The 21,065-nt window shown below is 41.7% G+C and overlaps 3 protein-coding genes and 1 pseudogene across 3 annotated transcripts; all 4 read right to left on the reverse strand.

The window, feature by feature from the left end:
• Positions 1–3,472: 3,472 nt before the first annotated feature.
• LOC128458320 (odorant receptor 131-2-like) lies at positions 3,473–8,236 on the reverse strand. Its single transcript, XM_053443105.1, has 2 exons — positions 8,132–8,236; positions 3,473–4,252 (listed from the first exon to the last, which is right to left on the reverse strand). The coding sequence occupies exon 2, from the start codon at positions 4,211–4,213 to the stop codon at positions 3,473–3,475; it is 741 nt and encodes a 246-aa protein (XP_053299080.1). The 5' UTR covers positions 4,214–4,252; positions 8,132–8,236.
• Positions 8,237–10,316: 2,080 nt separating this feature from the next.
• Positions 10,317–14,168, reverse strand: LOC128458323 (odorant receptor 131-2-like; annotated as a pseudogene).
• A 1,868-nt stretch (positions 14,169–16,036) lies between these two features.
• Positions 16,037–17,157, reverse strand: LOC128458324 (odorant receptor 131-2-like). Its single transcript, XM_053443109.1, has 2 exons — positions 17,011–17,157; positions 16,037–16,834 (listed from the first exon to the last, which is right to left on the reverse strand). The coding sequence occupies exons 1-2, from the start codon at positions 17,155–17,157 to the stop codon at positions 16,037–16,039; spliced, it is 945 nt and encodes a 314-aa protein (XP_053299084.1).
• A 1,276-nt stretch (positions 17,158–18,433) lies between these two features.
• LOC128459004 (odorant receptor 131-2-like) lies at positions 18,434–19,485 on the reverse strand. Its single transcript, XM_053444088.1, has 2 exons — positions 19,336–19,485; positions 18,434–19,201 (listed from the first exon to the last, which is right to left on the reverse strand). The coding sequence occupies exons 1-2, from the start codon at positions 19,483–19,485 to the stop codon at positions 18,434–18,436; spliced, it is 918 nt and encodes a 305-aa protein (XP_053300063.1).
• Positions 19,486–21,065: the final 1,580 nt, after the last annotated feature.

Here is a 21,065-nt window from a genome sequence, read left to right on the forward strand (position 1 = left end):
AACCTTGGCAGGGTCGGTCTTGATCTGCCCCTTCTCCACAATAAAACCCAAAAAACTAACAGAGGGAACATGAAAATCACATTTCTCAGCCTTAACATAAAGTCTATTCTTCAGAAGTCTCTTTAACACAATGTTCACATGTTGCACATGCTCCTGGAGGTCACGGGAACAAATCTAAATGTCATCCAGATAAACAAATACAAAACAATTTAACATATCCCTTAACACATCATTGATGAGCGTTTGGAACACAGCAGGGGCATTAGTGAGGCCAAAAGGCATGACCATGTATTCGAAGTGACCCAGGGGAGTGTTAAACCCTGTCTTCCACTCGTCCCCCTCCCTAATTCTCACCAAATGAAATGCGTTGCCGATGTCCAATTTGGTAAAGATAGTTGCTTTGTGAAGGGGACCAAAAGCAGAGTCAATGAGTGGGAGGGGGTATTTGTTTTTTACTGTGATGTCATTAAGGCCCCTAAAATCGATGCAGGGGCGAAGTGACTTGTCCTTTTTTTCAACAAAAAAAACCCCTGCCCCCAAAGGTGAAGAAGAGGGGCGAATGAGCCCAGTGGCCAAAGAATCCGTAATGTATTTTTCCATGGTGTCTCTTTCAGGTTTAGACAAGTTGTATAATTTACTGGATGGATAGGGGGCGCCAGGGATCAAGTCAATGCCACAGTCATACGGTCTGTGGGGCGGAAGGGATAGAGTACGGTCTTTACTGAATACCTCCCGGAGGTGATGATAAACAGAAGGAACGGAACTGAGATCCACTGGTTTGGGTGGGGACGGTGTGGTGGCTAATGTGGAAGGAATGGCGGAATGTAAGCAGTGTGAATGACAAAATAAAGTCCAATTAGTGATGGAGACGGTAACCCAGTCTATGTGGGGATTATGCAGTTTTAACCACGGGAGACCTAAAACTACTGGGGAACTTGGAGAAGGGATAAAAAAAAAAGATATAGCCTCATGATGGTTACCAGAAAGTTGCAAAGAAATGGGAATAGTGCAATGGGTGACCTGAGCCAGGAGTCTACCATCCAGGGCAAACACCCTTTTCGGGTGAGGAAGGAGCTGAGAGGGAATTCCAGACTGTGTAGAGAAATCAGAGTCAATAAAGTTATCATCTCCCTCTGAGTCAACTAAGATAGAAAGAGGCAGAGAGGTCTGAGCCCACGAAACAGTACCTTTAAGAATCAGGCGGGGAGGAGACGAAACGCTAGCAGAATGGCTCACCAATGCTCCTCCCGTGGTTGGTGAGCCCCCCCTTTTGGTAGAGACGGGCAGTGTTCCCGCAGATGTCCGTCCTGCCCGCAGTAGACGCAGAGTCCGTTGAGACGGCGGCGTTGACGTTCCCTCAATGTGAGTCTTGTTCTCCCCAGCTGCATGGGTTCCTCTGTGCCTGGGGGGGAAGGAGCGATCCGCGGGGGAATCCTGCTGGAGCCTGACTCAGGCAGCGGAGAGGGCGCAAACCCCCGATGAAGGGGGCTCATTGTCCGAATCACGGGAGGGGTGTGGCCAACCCTCCTGGATCTCTCCCTGCGCCGCTCGTGAAGACGATTATCTAATCGTATAGATAAGGAAATAAGATCCTCCAGCGAGGTGGTCTCATCACGAGCGGCCAATTCATCCCTCAACTCATCTCTAAGTCCCCAGAGAAACACCCCCTGAAGTGCCTTATCGTCCCAACCGCTTTCTATCGCAAGAATACGGAAATCGACTGAGTGTGCCACCACTGAGATATCCCCCTGATGAAGAGATAGGAGCCGGTTACTGGCCTCCCTGCTGCGCAGAGGGTGATCGAAAACTTTAAGGAATTCCTCAGTGAAAGAGGTGAAAGAAAAACAAACCGGAGAATTACTGTGAGCTATGGCTACAGCCCAAGCCGCGGCTTTCTCAGAGAGGAGACTCATGACAAAGGCAATCCGCGACTTGTCTGTAGAATAGGTGAATGGCTGCTGATCGAAAACGAGATTGCACTGATAAATAAATTCTCTACCGGAACCAGACTTCCCTGAAAACCTGGCGGTCGTGGGGATGAATGGTTCCTGCGGCTGTGTGGGAAGGGCGCCCGAGGAGGCAGCTGGTGGGAGTGTTGCAGCAGGATCCGGAGCCGGAGCTGGAACGAGAGCTGGAGCCGTCAGCGTGGAGAGTTGAGTAGTAAGCTGCTCCATGCGGCCACCGATCTGCGCCACGTTGGAGGTGAGTGTGTGGAGAGTCTCCATCACCTCGTGCAAAGCCTTCTCATGTTGTCCCACACGAGTTTGTTGGGTCGAGAGAGCCTGTCGGAATTTCTCCGCGTCTACACGACTCCTCACATTGAGGAGACTTCAGATCCCTGAGCTGAAGAGATGAGCAGAAGAAGAGATAGATAGATAGATAGATAGATAGAAAGATAGATAGATAGATAGATAGATAGATAGATAGATAGATAGATAGATAGATAGATAGATAGATAGATGCAGAGACTTCTTTTAACTGAACTACAATTATAGACAGGGTTTAAATTTCAGGAACTGTTGGGGTTACCCCCCTAATTAATTATTAAATACTCCTATAAGAAATACAAATCTAACTCTACTCATTAAACTTACCTGTTATTGCAAATATTGCAGTTTATTTGCTGAGGAGTTACCCCTACAGTGGGCCGTACCATTGACGTAACCGTGACGTCCTCTGTAAGTCCATTCGGTTTGCGGTGGAGCGCGTTCAGGTAACAACGTCACCACAGCTGGTTAGTGTGGTTAGTTAACTATGCCGATGTATCAAGGTTACAAACGGTTTTGTTCTACTGTGTTTGGTTTTGTTCTGATTATTGTGGAAAACCACCAGAATTCAGTCTCTTTGATAACCAGTGGTCTTTCGGACGAGTTCTCCTGAACCAGCTGTCTCAATGATATTTGACTACGGTCGTCTGTTGGCTCTTCATGATGGTTTGAGTGTTTCTCTCCTAACTCCTTGTTTAGTGTGACTTGTTCCACAAATTACATCTGACATATGGTTCATGGTGGCAAGACGTAACGTTTTCCACCGCTTTTTCCTTTAATGTATTAATAAGTTCATATTAATTTATTTCTTCTTATTTGTTCCTCTGCGCCGGCAGCAGACAGGATCACAGGCGTTGGTTATGTTCTCTGTCCAATTTTCATGAAAACGCATTTGGCACAAGGTCACTAAAGGTAATCTTCACTGTGACATGGTAATGTTTTGCATCAACACCTCAAGCTGTTATTCTCTAGGCCAATGGAGGTTGTGTTTTCATCAGCATTTGTTTGCCAATTGGAAGGAAAAAGAGTCAGTGACCTTCTAGTTTAAGATGGTATTTCGTGTCATTGGACTGCTTGGTGGGGATATAAATTGGGAGGCGGGGACTCAAAACCAAACCATTCAAAACCAAAGGGTATGATTCAACAGTGTGGACATCTTTGATTCAGTATGACAAAATTCCCTTTTTATTGCTATTTAATCATTATTAGTGCTGTGGTGTCACTTTCTTCAGCTTCTCCCGGCACCTGTTGCTCAGAAGGTACATCTTGAAGTACTTCCTGAACTTTTTGTCTCTCACGCCGTAAATGATGGGGCTCAGGAAACGCGGCAGGATGTAGACAATGAGGTAGTTTGCAAATCTGGTCTCCCGGACTCGACCGGGGAAGATGAGATGCAGAACAAGCTCCACACTGGGGGAAATGTAGGAGAGCAGGCACATGGACAGCTGGAGGCCGTGGAGCAGGATGGTGTTCCAGGCTCTCTGTGCTGACATCTTCTCTGTGGCCACGGCTCTCGCTGCAAACAGTATTCGGAAGTAGGTGAATATCAGAGTCAGAAACACAAAGGAGAAATAGATGATGTCAAACGCTTGTCTTTTATGCACAAGGATAGGGTCTTTGAACAAGTTCTGGCGTAAACACTTCACCGACCCATGAAACAAGCTCAGGGATTCAGTGGCCAGAGTCACAAACAGATCTGTGATATCTGGAGCCGCACACAGAAACCAAATCACCCCAATGACCATGTACGTTTTTCTCACTTTGCAGATTTGCGAGTGGCGCAAAGGTTTGCAAATGGCAATGTAGCGCTCAATGGCCAAGTTGACTGGGGTGTTCCTGGTGGTGAAGATGGCCACCAGGATGAGGAGGCAGCAGAAAGAGACGTTGATCTTGTAGAAGATGTAGCTTGAGACAATAAGTATGCTTATGGAGTCGTTTATCACCATGTGGATGAAGAGGATATAACGAGGGTCTTCGTAAAAGGTCTGGAGGAAGACAAGTGAAGAGGGAGGGGGTTGAAATGTGCGGGAAACAGTAACAGCTCTTTGTGTAAATGAAATAATTATAATACAACAATATCAAATATGAATTGAACATAGTGCACAAAGGCCTGCAACTAACATTTATTTTCATCAACAGTTACTCCGCCAGTGATATATTGATCAAACAATTATATGTTATAGTAATATATGTTATATTTATAAAGGTTGATAAAGTGATTAGTTCATTTACAGAAGATTAATTGCCAATGCTTTCAACACTCAGTTAAAGGTTTTTGTCATTTATTAAAGGGGACATATTATGCCCATTTCACCACATTGATATGGTTCCTTGGGGTCTTAATGAAATGTCTGTAACATTTTTTGGTAAAAAATACCACAAGGATCATTTAAAACAGCACCTTTTTACTCTGTCTAAAACAGACCTCCTCAGATCGACCTGTTTTGAGGGCCCCGCCCCCCTCTCAGCCCGCCCCCATCTTACCCCACCCCCTTTCACCCCTCTCATCCCTCCCCCTCCTCACCCCTCCCCCCTCTCATGGAGGTGTAGGACATAACGTTTTTACCTCCATTAATTAGCCTGTGTGTTTGAATGTGTTCTCACTACAGAATGCATTCAACATCTAAAGGGGAGATTATGGGCCTTTATGTCCAAGAGGAATAGAGCAGTAAGTTTTGTTTTTTTTATGCATGAGATATCAGTCATTTCTGCAATACAAATATGACTGAGGAATAAAATACATAAATTACTCTTCCCTCTGTATTACTTTGCTAACTGCTCATCTTACACGTGTCAATTGTTAACATGTTACATATCAAACGTTAAAAGCACACAACTGTTTCTATAAACTTTTATTGTCAGAAAGATTGCTAGAAAGAATGCCACAGAGCTTTTTAAAAATAGTTATTAAATGTACTGGCTGGGACAGAGGTAATAAATACAAAAAAATACCAAGTATAATGAAAACATTGATTACAAAAATACAATTTGTGCCATCAGTAGCCATACTGTAAACAAAGGAACACTTTATATTTGTGTGTCACCTTTATTCTCTAAATACATTGTAAACTTTGCTCAGCTGTTACAGGGATTTGGCGTACAGAAGCTTTGTGAGCTGGTGTTGAGGCCACCTGGGCCGGAGAATCAGGGTGGTCCTGCCCTCCTGCTCGGTGCTCCAGATAACCAGAGTGTTCCCTGATGCTCAGGGAAGTTATACAGAGTTCAGACCTGCCCTTGATTGAAACTCGACACATAGCTGGCTATAACTTCCTGCTTGTCAGGTTTCTCATACTTAGCAGAGAGGTCCTCAGGTTTTCCTGAGGTCTCATTCACATATGGGGCCGGGTCCTGAAAAACCTCGTGAAAGATGAGGTCCAACAGGTTATCCACGTGATCTGTAATACAAATTGAGGGGAAAAGTTGGACATTTTGCACTTTTTGTATTTATCATTTTCTTTTTATAATTATTTTATTCTATTTATCGTGAAGACGATAAATAAATGGTCTTTAAATCGTGAAGACCATTTAAAGACAGCAGTTAATCGATATGTTATTTATGTTTCACATACTGTTTGTACATTGTTTGGCTTTTAAATAAAGCCTGTGAGAATCACGGAAGGTTGCATCTGCTTTCACCGGCTTTGCTGTGGACTCGCCCTTCTTATATATTACATCTGTCCCCCGCCGACACACAGGACAAACCTCAAACAGCTCCAGGAGGCAGTTTTCATAGACAATATATGTGGGTGTCTTATGAACAGGGTTGGAAGATTCCATTCTATTAGAACGACAAAGATTTCACCAAAAGGCTGCAACAGCTAAAAAAGTGTAGGATGGTAATCCATCTGATTATTGAAATGTTTAGATTAAATATTGAGTCACTCACGTCACATCTGCTGACTCAGTCAAGACTGTGATCGAGTCATCAGGATCATAGGTAGCATCCTGTGGCTCTCCGAAATCCATACTTGAACAACTTGGGTTGTCCTCTCCCTCCTCCAAGCGAGGTCTCTTACAGCTGAGGTCCCAACACCGACATCAGTGCACCACAGTTTTCTGTGTGCCTATGATAAAACAGACATTCAGTATCCGTGGAGTCACAACAAATTAGATGCTGTTACAACTTTAACACGGAGACACAATCAGTGACATGACAAAGTAACTGAGGGTAAACAAACCTGTACTTTTGTAGTGAGGTCGCAGTGTTTTCATAGAAAGCTGCGTTCCATGTGTGCGCATCTGTGGTGGGTCCGTCTGGCATGCTACGTGATGTAGCCTAGCACCGTGAACAGATGTGCTTGCCTGAACACCAAAAGCAGCAATGTTATTCATGTTTGTACTACTGTCATGCATACAAGGATACAAGGGCACATTTCCCCAACTAGGGCTGGTAATGAATAAATGTTCTAGTCCCGCACATTATGACAACAACATACTCCGGTATCTTGAATGAGCGGCCGTAGCAGCAGCTGTAGCTGGAAGTTAGGTTCGTGAGTGTTGTGCTCTCCACGCTCTTTCCCTCCGTCCGCTCGCGTGTCCTCCCTGGTGTACTGTGCCGCCGATTTTTTCCCACGGCAGCACTGGGCTGGAAGTTAGCTACAGCGCCAGTAGCAACCTTAGCAGCTACTGACGGCCGGCGCCCGCGGCAGCTACTGGCGGCCACGGCAGCTACGGCCGGCCGGCGGCCGCGGCAGCTATGGGCGGCCGGATGCCGCGGCAGCTACGGCCGGCGCAGCTACGGCCGGCGCAGCTACTGACGGCCGGCGCAGCTACGGACCCTAACCAGCTACAGCAGCTACTAGGCACACACCAGCGGAGGGGGGGAAAGCGCGTGGAGAGCACAACACTCATGAACCTGCCGTGCGAACACCGTTCACCGTGGACTCCGACGCCGTCTTCTCGCTAAGACTCGCCAGCCGTCCTCGATTAATTGTTCAATAACGTTATTAGCAGTCGAACATGAAAACTCCTGTAAAGTCTCTCCCTATCCCCCACCACTACATACTAGCCCCCCACCCCCTCACACACGGCACAACATGCTAACGGCACTAGCCTCCACACAAAATGTCTAAAAGAAGCAAATACCAGAATTATTTAAAAAAAATACTTACATTTCCCTCGTCTTCAGTATTGCGATGGAAAGATGGCACCGACCCCTCTTTCAATAACAACCTTTTAGAGAATCCAGCGTTATATTGGCCCAGGTTGATAAAACAGTCCTATTCAAAGTGGTGGCAGGAACGTTGCCATCATATATGAACTCAATCCATCTCAATCTTGTGTGTTCTGAAGCTGGAGTCACAGGAAGACATTTGTGCTGATTTGTGCAGCCGACCACTGAGCATCTCGGTTGTCGAAATTGATTCATGCTGCTGTTAGCTTATCCAAGTGTTTCCAAGGCCAAGGCTTGCAAGAATGAAATGGCGGACACCGGTGGACCGAGCTTCTATAAAGTGGGAGGGTCCATCTAGGGGTGGGTCGAGTGGTAGTGGGGGAGTGCATAGAGCTATGGGGGAATGTACTAAATGGGCGTTTTTTTTCGACTATGACGTCTATTTCGGGGGAAATTCCATTGGACGCACTTTAGCACATAGTTTCTGAAATAGAGGAACCACAACAAATCGCGGGAGTGATTTTTTTCCAGAGTTTTTGGGACGGTAGACATGCCAGATACCCAAACTAATGTGTAGAAGCACTACAAAAGTGGAATTTTCATAATATGTCCCCTTTAAACAAAATTATTAAAATATTTAGTGTTTCCAGCTCCTAAAATGTGAGGATTTAATGTTTTCTGTCTGTTGTATATCTCAAAGACAGATGTTTAGATTGAAGAATAGAAAATTGTATGTGTGCGTTGTTTTTACCTGGTGTCTGAAAAACGTGGAAACCAAGGTGCTGTTGATGTAACTGAGGATGAGCCACAACAGAACAACAATCAGGCTCCTCACAACCGCTCCGGTGAAGGTGTCTCTGATGAAAGTAAACTGATTCAGCTGCAGAGGGTGACAAGTAGCAGAGACAAAAAAGACTTTTAGAAACATAGAATCCTCAAACTGCAGATCCTAATCCTTCTCAGTGTTTCGATCAGCTGACCTACTTTCAAACTTTAATCTAGCAGCAGGTTCATATTTAGTTTTTCATGAGCACCCACAGGCTGTGAGTCAGCAGCGTCATCCTGTCTTTTACACTCCCACACAGACACAGCTTAAGCATGTTGAGGTAATGATTCAAATTCAATTTAATCTTGTGTATCTTATGTGCATTCCCATGAGTAACATGTCTGTTTCCATCAAAATAAAAGTTTTTACATGAAGTCAATAGAGTTTACTCTTTAATTTCATTTCAAATTTGGACTTGAATAAGAGAACACGATGGTGGCAAACTTAAATTTCCCACATTACTATTTGCATTGGTCTTAACGAATTAAACAGCTCAAGATTTTCTACAGTCAACAGTTGGTAAATGCGATTAAAAAAGCAGCTTTGTGACGCACATAAAGTAGTTTGACCAAGTTCTTAAAAACCTCAAAAGCTTATAAAATGTATAGCAGTTTTATTATAAAAACAGTTTAACATTAATAAGACCAATCAACATGCAGTTTTAATACATGAAACAGAAACGCAATTGACAACAATATTATTCTGAGCTTTATCTTAAATGAAGTGACAACACAAATACAATAGTCATAAAAGTCGGAAACACAGGCTTTAAACTTGTAAGATTTATCTCTAATTATGAATTATATTCACATTTACATTCTTCCTGATACAAGAGTAACTAGCAATGTAAAGAATGTTTTTGAAACGTTGACATTTATCTAAATCTTGAACTGAACTGTGTAAAATGGTTCAGCAGAGAGTTGCAGTCTGCAGCTGCCTCACCTCCTCCCTCTCTGTTCTGTTCCTACACCGGTCTTTATAAACATGTCCGAAGTCATCAGAGAAAAAAAAAACATGGTGATGACGGAGGGTGTAGCTTGTGACGGTTATGTTGACGTCAGTGAGATCGAAGCATCTTTTATTTATCCTGTAATATGTTTCGGCCTTAATTTGACTTTAGACAAGTGTCTCCATGATGTGATGGACGAACCGTAGCCTCCTGCAGTGACACTGTTGTCCTCTCATTGGGTCACTCTACTTATTGATTAATCTGCCAGTTACTGTCTCAGTTTCTCAATTCCACCAATGGTCTGGAAAATGAAATGAAAAATGTCCATTACAATATTTAACGGTCTGAGGAGACGTTTTATTTAAAGCCCCCACAAGGAACTTCTCATGTTTGTCAAGCAGTTGTGTTCCCAACGTCTCCTGCAGTAAAAACCTCCTTTTAGATGCATTGAAAAAAATACACAATTCACAAATACAATGAACACGAGACTACTTGTGTAGGAGGAAGAAGTCTGGATCTGTTTAGAATCCTTTCTCGTGTTTGTTCCACCAATGTTTAAGCCCTATGAGACGAATTGTGATTTGTGAATATGGGCTATACAAATTAAATTTGATTGGTTGATTGTTCTCCTTCCCTTGTAGCTTTTTTAGTTTTTCTGCGGTTCTCCTTTCTGATCGTGTCCCAGCCTCAGCCATGACGACAAAAGCAACTTCAAGAAGTAATAATCTCTAAAGACGAGTGTGCTCCAGCTTCCTTTCCACCGACTAGCAGGCTCCTAACTGTACGGTGGTTTTCATGTAGAGAACAATCTATCTGTCAGTGTGTAAAGTGGAGCTCTGACTGCGTTGTCCCACTCACTGAACTGAAAAACACTGGATATTACCCATGATCCTCTGCTTCCTGAACCATAGATCTGTGTTAACAACTCGTATTTTAACTCAACAGTTCTGTTAAAATCAAAGTTGAACCTTAGAATTTTAAATGTTCACTTAAATTTAGAGTTTTAGTATTTGTTGATTTTAACGGTATTAGTATTATGATTTAATAGATAGTAAAAATTGAAAACATAAACACAAGAATTCAGAACAAAATTGCTGATCACACATGGTTTCTCTGCTCGATATTGATATTAGATGTTTGCGGTTTGTCACTGTGAAGCTGTCACTTCAGTTTAATCATCACTCTTGGCACGGTGACGTTTTTCCGCTGGTTGTTGCTCGAACTGACTTTACACACCAGGTACCTTCTCACATATCTCCTGAAGAGCTGGTCTCGCAGTCCGTAGACGATGGGGCTGACAAAGCCACAGGAGGAAAAGCGTATGGTCGAGTAGTTCTGGGACAGCAAGTCTTTAATCTTGAAGACTTTAATCTTGATGATGTTTTCCAGCACGTGGCATCTATTGCACTTCTGTCCATCCTGGGAGAGGGATCCCTCACATGTGGCTCTCTCTGAGGTTTCTACGCATTTTTACCCTGTTAAAGGGGTTTTTAGTAGTTTTTCCTTACTCTTGCTGAGGGTTAAGGACAGAGGATGTCACACCCTGTTAAAGCCCTATGAGACGAATTGTAATTTATGAATATGGGCTATACAAATAAAATTTGATTGATTGATTGAAGTAGAGCAGACATTGTTCAAACATGGGTCTCACATAAACAATCAAGCATAACAGCAACTGAAAACCGTGGAGAAGAATAATGTTTCTGGCTTTTTTAAAGTCTACAGACACTCCCTTGGCAGTGAACAGAATCCTGAGGTACGTGTAGAAGAGCAAGAGCCAAACGAAGACGAGACAAACGATGTGTGATGCGTCTCTCTTCTTCAGGCTGTAGGTGCTCCTGAACACCCTGTCCCTGACACAGAACGCCCTGGAGTGGAAGAACTGCAGAGGCTCAGTGATCAGGAGGATGAAGAGGTCGAGTAGGATAGAAAGAGCACTCACAGCCCAGATCAGACCAATCAGGATGTAGGTGTTCCTGACGGTGCAGATTTGACCGTGGCGGAGGGGGATGCAGATGGCGATATAGCACTCCACCGCCATTCCAGCCAGGTTCAGCAGGGTGTTGAGGGTGGTGGTGATGGTAATGATGAGCAGGATAAGGCAGAAGGGGATGTTGATCTGTGGAGGAGGGTGGACAGGGCCAGCTGCATCATGTCGTTTATCACCAGGTGGATGATCAGAATGTATCGAGGGCTCGAATTGAAGATCTGTGAGGGGAAAACAGCAGGCGAATAAAAGTGACTCTCAACAAGTCACAAAAACAAACTTATAGCTTAAATATAACTCAAATATTTGGTTACTTTCTGAAGGGTAAGCGAGACCCTACAGAGATCTGTGATGCTCTTAAATTTCTTAAAGACACATTTTTATTATTGTGCTCCCTGAGAATATGAACTCACTTTCCACTTTATAATTCCTTTTTTAATAATTTCAGTTCTTCTCCGTAGCTTCTTCTCTTTATTTTATTTATTTTTTACCAGTTTATTAATCTGCTTCTCATTTTTGATAATAATACCAGGTTTACCACATTTCATTGAACAGTATAACAAGTCTGATAAGGTCATGACAAAGTTGTGCTACTGAATATGACTGAGGCATAAAAACAGGAATTCAATTAATAAAATAATATCATTTAGTTTTTCTTTGAAGAAGCAACTTTATATTTCTCATAGAAATTGTTATGGTTTTTTGTACCCTGTATTCGGCTGATTTGAACCTGGATATTGACTTGTGGCATACAGTCTCTTTCTCACTCTCAAAACCAAACAAGAAGCTTGTTCTCAGTCTCAGCAGTTTGTCCTCTGGAGGGTTATTAAAGATGCTGCTCTTCAGATGTGTTTAAATTATACTTAAGATAAAGTTCTTCACCATAGTTTGTTCTCTATGAGGCAATACCCTTTTAAATACATTTGCTCTTTATCTTCTGAATATTTTAAATAATCTGTTCGGGAAAATGATTACAGTTTTTGTTAACACACGTTTTTCAAAACAATAACGGCTTTCTCAAAACTGCACACAGACAACTGAAAACCTCACACACAAAATGCTAAACCTGACACTCCCTTTGCAAGATGACTCTTTGCCATCAAATCTCTTACCTGTTCACAAAATGGAACTCGTGTTTTCATTTGGTACACACAGCCATATTTTCAAATGACACACACATACTCTTCATTGGGAACACACAACTAAGCATTTGCTTGCACACTACCAAGCATTTACAGCACACTGAAGTGAAAAATTGAAAACACAATCATCAAAATGGAACACACCATATGAATGACATGACTCTGGAGAATGAGCTATTTCTCCTTTTGTCAAATGTGTCAGTGTAGGCCTACTTTTTTCATAGTCAAACATAAAACAGCACACAAATATGCAGCATAAAAAGGTTTATTTCGGTACACACAGAGAACAGTACAGAACTGTAAACCGGCCTACTCAACCCCCCCCCCCCCCCCCCCCTTCACAAAAATTACAGTTTTTCACAATCGTTAACACACATTTTTCGAAACAATAACGGCTTTCTCAAAACTGCACACAAAAAACTAAAAACCTCACACACACAATGCTGACAGGCCTCGACACTCACGTCGCCACAAGCCTCCTCAATGGCCTGGAGCAGTGGGACCCGGTCCTGTGGGTTCCGTTCATATACCTTCCACCTCCAAGCTGAAAATAATTCCTCAATGGGATTCAGGAAAGGAGAATAAGGTGGAAGGTATAGAATGGAAAAATGTGGGTGGTCCTGGAACCACTCCCGCACTTGAAAGCTCACATTGTCCCGGATGACAACGTGATTGATCCACTGTGGGTCATCTGTCTGGTCAGGTGGTACCAGCAGGTCATGCAGGCCATCCAGGAAGACGAGGAGACGGGCAGCGTTATAGGCCCCTAGGTGGGCATGACGGTGCAACATCCCATGGTGATTCATTGCAGCACACATTGTGATGTTCCCACCACGCTGGCCGGGGACCTCAACAATGGCCCGCTGGCCAATGACGTTTCTGCCCCGTCGCCTCCTCTTCACCAGGTTGAATCCCCCCTCATCAATAAAGATGTACTGGTACAACTCATCAGCTGTGCCATGCTCCTGGATCAGCATGAGAATGCAAGTTACAGTATGGACACAGAGAGGTCAACACAGTGGGCTACAGTGAGACACTGTAGAAAAGGAACAATATTGGATTACAGGTACAATACATGCATGTGTCAGTGCTGAATGTATGATACTTACAAGCACAAACTCTCACCATAACTCCTTGATGCTGTCTGTGTTCCGTTCGAATGGGACCCTGAACACTTGTTTCATCCACATGGCAGTCCTATGAAGAATACAGTCCAATGACGGTCTGGACGTTTTGTAAATGTAGCATGGTCAGCCAGGATCCTAGTTTTTATTTGTCTGAGTGTGATAGCGTTGTTCTCACGAACCATATCTACAGTTTCAGTGTCCTGTACGGCTGTTCAAATGCTGTGAAATTGCTCAACAGACCTGAATGTTTAGAGATTTGAGTATTTGTGTGTTGTAGGTTGATGCTTTGAGATTTTATTTGAGAAGTGTGTGCAACAACTGAACATTGTGTGTAGTGTTTTGACAACAAGGTGATGTGTAATTGACATCAGAGTGTAAACAAGGAAAGTCAGAGTCTAATGCAGATAAGGGAGTGTGAAGTAGTGCCAAATTGGGGCGAGCGATTGGTACATGAAGTGAAGGTTGTGCAAATTGTGCCGAATTTTCGCTTTTTGTGTGTTAACAACTGAGAAAAACTGTAATGAATCGATTAAAGAAATTACAGATATCTTTCAGAATAGTACGTTTACATTCATCATGTCTGAGTTTTGTATGGGAACATACCTGGTGCTTCCTGAAGGTGTGAACCAGACTACTATTGATGTAGTTATGAAATGCAGAGCACCGTCACGATCACATTCTTAGTCACAGCTGTGGTGAAGGTGTCTCGCTCCACTGCATTCACGACAAAAGAGCCATTAACAGATGATAAATTCATGTCTGGAATGGCAAAGTCTGAAAAAACAAAAAACAATATTGAAGGTTATTCTGTGAGCTCCAAAGTGTCACATATTCTATCAAATATTGTTTTCTAACAGTAAACTCTGTATTAGGAAACATGCCACGAAATGTTGAACTGCAGAGATTACCATGTTATTATGTAAATCTTATGTGTCACAAACTCTTCAACTCATTCTGAAGCTATTTCATTTCCGACACATGGGATTATTGTGTGTTCATGTTATGTTCATGTTGAGTGTATTTTAAAGGAATAATTTCAAATTTGGGAAACTTTCTTAGAAAGACAAAAAACAAGAACAAGTGCAGTTTAAACTTTGTGCTTTAAAACAGCTCTGATCAATATTTTTATTTGTTATTTGAATATGTTAAGTGACAATTTGTCTTTGTGATGAACTGAATCTGTTGCTCAACTCACCTTAATGTAGCTCTGCACAGAGTTTCCACTCGGCTCTTCACAGAGTTTCCACTCTGCTCTAAACAGAGTTTCCACTCTGCTCTCCACTGAGTTCCCACTCTGCTCTACACTGAGTTTCCACGCTGCTCTACATTATTAATTAATACCAAACTTATCAAAAACACTTGAACAAACATCAGTGTGATGAGACCTACCTGAAATGACAGGAACCAGAGAGAGAAACATTTGTATCACATGTACTATGCTTTCTTCTTTTGGTCCATGTCCCATCTGCTTACATGAAGGAGGCAGGTTTATGAAATGTACTGCAGTCAGCCACCAGGGGGCATTTGAGAGGGTTTGGCTTCACCTGCGGGGAGCTGTCATGACAGTAGGGTAATACATTGAATGTGTCCTCCCTCCTCACTCCCACCTGACCTACGCTAACTTCACATGTTAACGATAAACACATATCGGAAAATTATTAGGACACGTAGAGTATGTTACTTTGTGTTTCTTTTATTTGCTCTAGTGTTTATGAGACACTTATTTAAACACACAAAAAAAGTTGTAAAATGTTATGTGCACGCAGCTCAACTGCCTCAAACAATACAACACAACACGAGACGTGTACGACCAGGACATCCGGATTCACGATCCGACATATTCCGTTAATGACTAATTACATGTTTTTATGAACCTAAATCGGAATTCTGCAGGTTTTTATAAAGATCAGTTCTACATTTGAGTGATTAGAAAAGAGCAGAGGAGCAGAACCACTTGCTCACAGTGGAGTAATGCACCTCAATGCAGTGGTGCTGCTAAGAGAGGGGCTAGGGGGCACCCTGACACAGTAAAGGTTTGCCTAAGTAGAATGTTATAGGTGCAGCACACAGGTCTAAACTGAACAAATGTCTGTTGTAGTCTGATTTTTTAATTGAAAACCTTATTTTGTACAGAACACACAACAGTAATAGTCTATAATACTTTAAAAGCACATTCTGACAAACTAATGAGTTCAGATTTATCTGATTGTACTGATGAAAAAGCAGTAATGACTGAGGATTTGATTTAAAATTAGGTAATAGTAATTTTTTTATATTGAGATGCATTGACGTGGTGCATGTGAATGGTTGACAGCTAACTCGTTACAGGCAAGTGAAGATGCACATTTCTACTGCACCCCCACCTACACCCGACACCTGCACCCATTGGACGGTGCCAGCTATCAATCACACTGTGGTATCCACCCCCCAACACATCCGGTGCTTTATGGTCTGTTTGTCTCTAAATGATCATAATTCACTAAATGAACATGAGCTGATTGAAGAAGACATGAAACTAGAGACTGAGATAAACTCCTGAATGTTTACTGACGCTATAAAGTCAGAATGTATTGTTCTCATATTCTAAATCTTTGGTTAAAATCTGTTTGCACAGCAACATGAACTTCACCAACGTGTGATGGTTGATCTCCGTTTACATATCAGGTGCTTTTTCAGGTGCTGTCTGAAAGTCTTGTCTCGTAGCCCATAAACGATCGGACTGATAAATCTAGGTAACACCTGAATGATGATATAAGAAACAAAAAACACGTGTACAAAATGTTTGGGGAACAAGTTCAACAGGGCATTCCTCATAAAATGGGCTAAATAGGTCAGCATGCACAGCAGCAGCTGAAAGCCATGAAGCAGGATGGTTTTACTTGCCTTTTTTGCATCTCCATCCCCTGATTTACTCACTTTAGCAGCTTTGGCAGCAAGGAAGATTTTGACGTAAGCGTAGAGGAGCGTGAACCAAACACCAATCAGGTAGATAATGTAGGAAACCTCCCTCTTTTTTACACTGACAGGGTGTCGGAACAGGTTGTTCCTCTCACAAAAAATAGTAGAATGAAATAACTGTAGGGGCTGTGTTGCCAGAAAGATAAACACATCTGACAGAGCAGAAATTATGTTCATGGCCCAAATCCAACCTATGAGAATGTATGTTCTTCTGATGGTGCAGAGCTCCGCATGTCGCAGTGGTAGACAGATGGCGATGTAGCACTCCACCGCCATGGCAGCTAAATTCAATGGTGTGTTGAGGGTGGTGAAGATGGCAAAGGAGATGATGAGGCAGCACAGTGTAACTTGGATCTTGTAGAAGACGTAACTAAAGAAAAACAAGCTGATTGTTGCAGTGAGCTGGATCATATCGTTCAACACCAGGTGGATGAATAAGATGTACCGAGGATTCAGGTAAAATATCTGGAAGAGAGGAGAAGCAACAGAAGTCAATGAAACTCTCCCCTGTTAGCTTATCTTTCTACCTGAAATCCCTGATAATATCAATGATCATGATAATGATAATAATAACAATAATAATAATAATAATAATAATAATAATAATTATAACAATAAGAGACATTAAGAAGGATTCTAACCTGGTGTTTTCTGAAGGTGTGAATCAGTGTGCAGTTGATGTAGTTGATGGTCAGACCAAGAGCCAGAAGGAACACATTCTTGGCCACAACTGTTCCCTGAGAGTCTTGATAACTCGTCACATTAAAGTTATAAGAGGAGGAATTCATGGTGACGATGTGAGGATCCTGCAACTCTCTGGAAACATTTAAAATATTTTCAGGTCGTGTTAAGATTGGTCCTGCAAATTTAAAGCAGTTTAAAAAAAAACACGCCTGCAGGGCCAGATACTGAATAAAAATACACAATAGTTACGTTTATGGATTTGCATTCAACATTTTATCAACCAGAAACAGATACGTTGTGCTTATTGGAAAGGATGCAGCGTGATATAAGAGTAAGTGCAGAAAAATAATAATGAAGGCAGGGATCACAGATGTTACTCTGACAGATGTGAACTCCTCATGAAGAGAAGGACTGATTTCCTGAAACTGGCTCTGTAACAGCAGAGCTGAATCAGTCCTTTTGTTTGACGGTGAAACCATTCAAACCCAATAATATCCATCTCAAACACACACCTACATTTGTACAGGTCTTGGAGGTCTCTTCAAACTGACCAAATACGGTAAATCAAATGACACATGCTTGATGTAGGAGACAAAAAGTAATTATTGTTGCAGAACAAATGCTGTTATTAAATATTATCTGCACATGCATTTAAAAAGGGTTCCAGCATTATAGACTACGTGATAATAAGATACTGCAATGAGTGGGATAACATTAACAACTGCCCTTCCCCTAACAGTGCACTTACCTATCCTCCTCCACTAGGACTCAAATAAGCCTGAGGGCAGATCGTTGGCTTTATATTCGGTATTGAGCGGCTGTATCATGCTGATGAAACATGACGTCATGATATTCACGTGTGTGTGTGCTTGTTGACAGTGTCAGTCAAAGTGGTGGGGCTTTAATGTGTCTTGTCATTGATTCTACAAGTCTTTGATCTTTTTTTATTTAGGATAGTAGAAAAATTGTTATACATGTCATTGATTAAAGAAACTGAATGGGTTCTGTCCGTACACATATCACATCCTTCCACCTCCTTGCTGCAGTAGCTAGAATAAAACTCAGAAGAGCTTGTAACTCTGAGGCCCTTTGTTTCAATCAAGCCACATCAAATGACTCACACTCATAGAGATCAGCTCTATAAGTATGTGTGAGTTTCAAACATACAAATAAACAATCAAGAAACAGGCCGGTGCAAAAACATAATCTTCTTTGCAGAGGTAACAAAAATGTTTGAATTCATCATGTTTTGACCAGACTTGCAGCTCCTGTGTGTAGTTGGAAAAACTGAGTAGTGTGACAAGCAGTTTAGATTTACACAAGTGGAGCACGATGTTGGATTGAAGCTTTTCAACAACGAGCCAGTCTCTCAATGGTTTGTTAGGTTGTACTAACTTTACACAACAGATACCTCTTCAAATACCTCCTGAAAGTATTGTCTCGTATGCCATAGATGATTGGACTGATGGATCGTGGCAGGACCTGCACAATAATATAATAAGCTAAGAGGAGGTCTGTATAAGTCTGAGGGAACCATTTCAGCAACACCTTTAATAACCCAGGGGCTACATATGTGGTCATACAAAGCAGCAGCTGAAATCCATGGATGAGGATTGTGTTTCTGGCTTTCTTGGCGTTTTTGCTTGCTCTTTTTGCAGTGAACAGAATTCTGAAGTAAGTATAAAAGATAATGAGCCAAACTAAGACTAGAAACACCGTGTATGTGATATCCCTCTTCTTGGTAATGAGTGGACTTGGGAAGACAGTTTGCCGCAGACAGAAGACTCTGGAGTGGAAGAAGTCCAGTGGCTCTGTGGCCAAGGTGATGAAAAGATCAGGAAGAATTGACAACATGCTGGTCGCCCATATTGAACCAATCAGCACCAAAGTCCTCCTGACGGTGCAGATCTGCATGTGGCGAAGAGGGAGGCAGATGGCGATGTAGCACTCGACAGCCATGCAGGCCAGGTTCAAAGGGGTGTTTTCAGTGGTGAGCAGAGTCATCAGGATGAAGGTGCAGCAGATGGAGACGCTGAGTTTGTAGATGGTGTAGCTGATAACGAACAGGGTTACGGTCAGCGTCATTTGGATCATGTCATTGACAACCAGGTGAATGAAAAGGATGTAGCGAGGATTCGTGTAGAAGATCTGGAAGGAATAAAAAATACGTTTTTATGAAGTAAATGATTTTAAATGAAAAAATCTTACTGTGCGTGTAACCAGAGCTGCAGATGATGCATTGAATGATTTTTCTGTTCATACTCGTGAAAGGATTATCACACCTGGTGTTTGCAGAAGGTGTGAATGAGACCTGCATTGATGTAGTTGATGGAGATGCCGAGAACCACAACAATCACATTCTTGGCCACAGCTTTGGTGAAGGAGTCTCTGTACTCGATGACCATGGTCACGTTGGTGGATGACGAGTTCATCTCTTGACGTCTGAAGATCTGGTGACAGAGAAAACATTACAGTTTTTATAATATCGTGTTATTGACGAGGAAAGTCACCGAATATATTTCTGTCAGTATCATAGTAAAAACATCATGTTTGTTAAACTAAGGGCAGTTTAACTGTTTAAGTTGGATGTATTTATATTTTTTTAAATAAGTCCTGTACTTTCTAAAAACATTCCTAATTATATGTTTTAATACAATATAAGCTTCCAAACTTAAATCATTATTATGTCGTGTTAGAGAATCAACTTATGACAATGAGTCAGATCCGCTACATGATATTTCAATGGTATCATGATGAACACTATTAAATTTTGATTCAGAAAGTAATTATCTATACAAATTCAACACAGGGCTCAATATTAAGTAAATAGATTAAATTCTAAAAAACAGGTTTCACAATGAAACTAACCTGTTATACAAGCTTTGAAATGTATTCTTTAAATATGCAAATAGTAATTAAATGAGATAATTTAAATGAAAAAAATCTTATTTTCTATTTTGAGTCAAAGGTCTTGACAGTTGATATTTTGTGAATTTCCTTTTATCACTCAATTAATACAAAAATACAGTGAACAGGTCATAAATATCTACATTTCCCCCTGGTTGTAAGAATAATATACTCTATATAAGACTGTGAATAAATTAACAAACAACTCAGTAAAAACATATATAAATATATATACATGTATATATATAGATGATAGATTGTGTCAATCAAATATCTTAATGTCTAAATGTTGCATTTGTCTGAAAGATAACATAGAAGCAAAAATAAGCCATAAAATAATTAACAATTTTCATTGTGTTTTCTTTGTCATTACGCTGTTGCCTTAAAAACAAGATGATTAAGAATTAATAATTCATTATAATAAATAAAAAAGGGTTTTTTTAACAGCATCTGAATAGACATTTGCTTTGATTTGAGGAGTCTGAGGAGACTCGGTCGTGATCAGGGACTCGAAATATACAATATCCTGCAAAAGAAGAGGAAAGATTCAAAGTTAAACTAACGGAAATACACCAGTAAAACCACAAACTAGCCTGTGTAAGTACGTCTTCAGAAACAGGACAGCGTACAGGACAGTTCAAAGATATCACCTGGGTCGCTGCATAACATCACCAACACTGGTGCTTCAGAGGCCCTCACAGGTTATATGTTGTGTGGTTAGCAATCGTGTGTGTGTGTGTGTGTGTGTGTGTGTGTGTGTGTGTGTGTGTCAGTTGCTCTTCAAACACAAACTAACAATCACATTTATTTAGTTATTGATGGAAGGTGTCAGATTTCTTATCTGCATCATCACGGTCCACTTTAACCACGATATCCTTGCTGTGTGTGTTGTGTGTTGTGTGTTGTGTGCGGCAGGTGAACTGCGGCGCACATAGATGTTCAATATGTTTATGTATGTATGTATTAATGGAAAATCATAAATTCCCAAGCGAATCAAACCCAAAGCACTGAACAGGTCCTGGTAATTTAGGATTATAGTCTGTGTTTATTGTTAGGTGCAAAGTGAGTGAACATTGGGGGGGGGGGGCGACACCTTGTGTCTCGC

This window comes from Pleuronectes platessa, chromosome 16 (genome assembly GCF_947347685.1).
Source record: "Pleuronectes platessa chromosome 16, fPlePla1.1, whole genome shotgun sequence".
Taxonomy (NCBI): Eukaryota; Metazoa; Chordata; class Actinopteri; order Pleuronectiformes; family Pleuronectidae; genus Pleuronectes; species Pleuronectes platessa.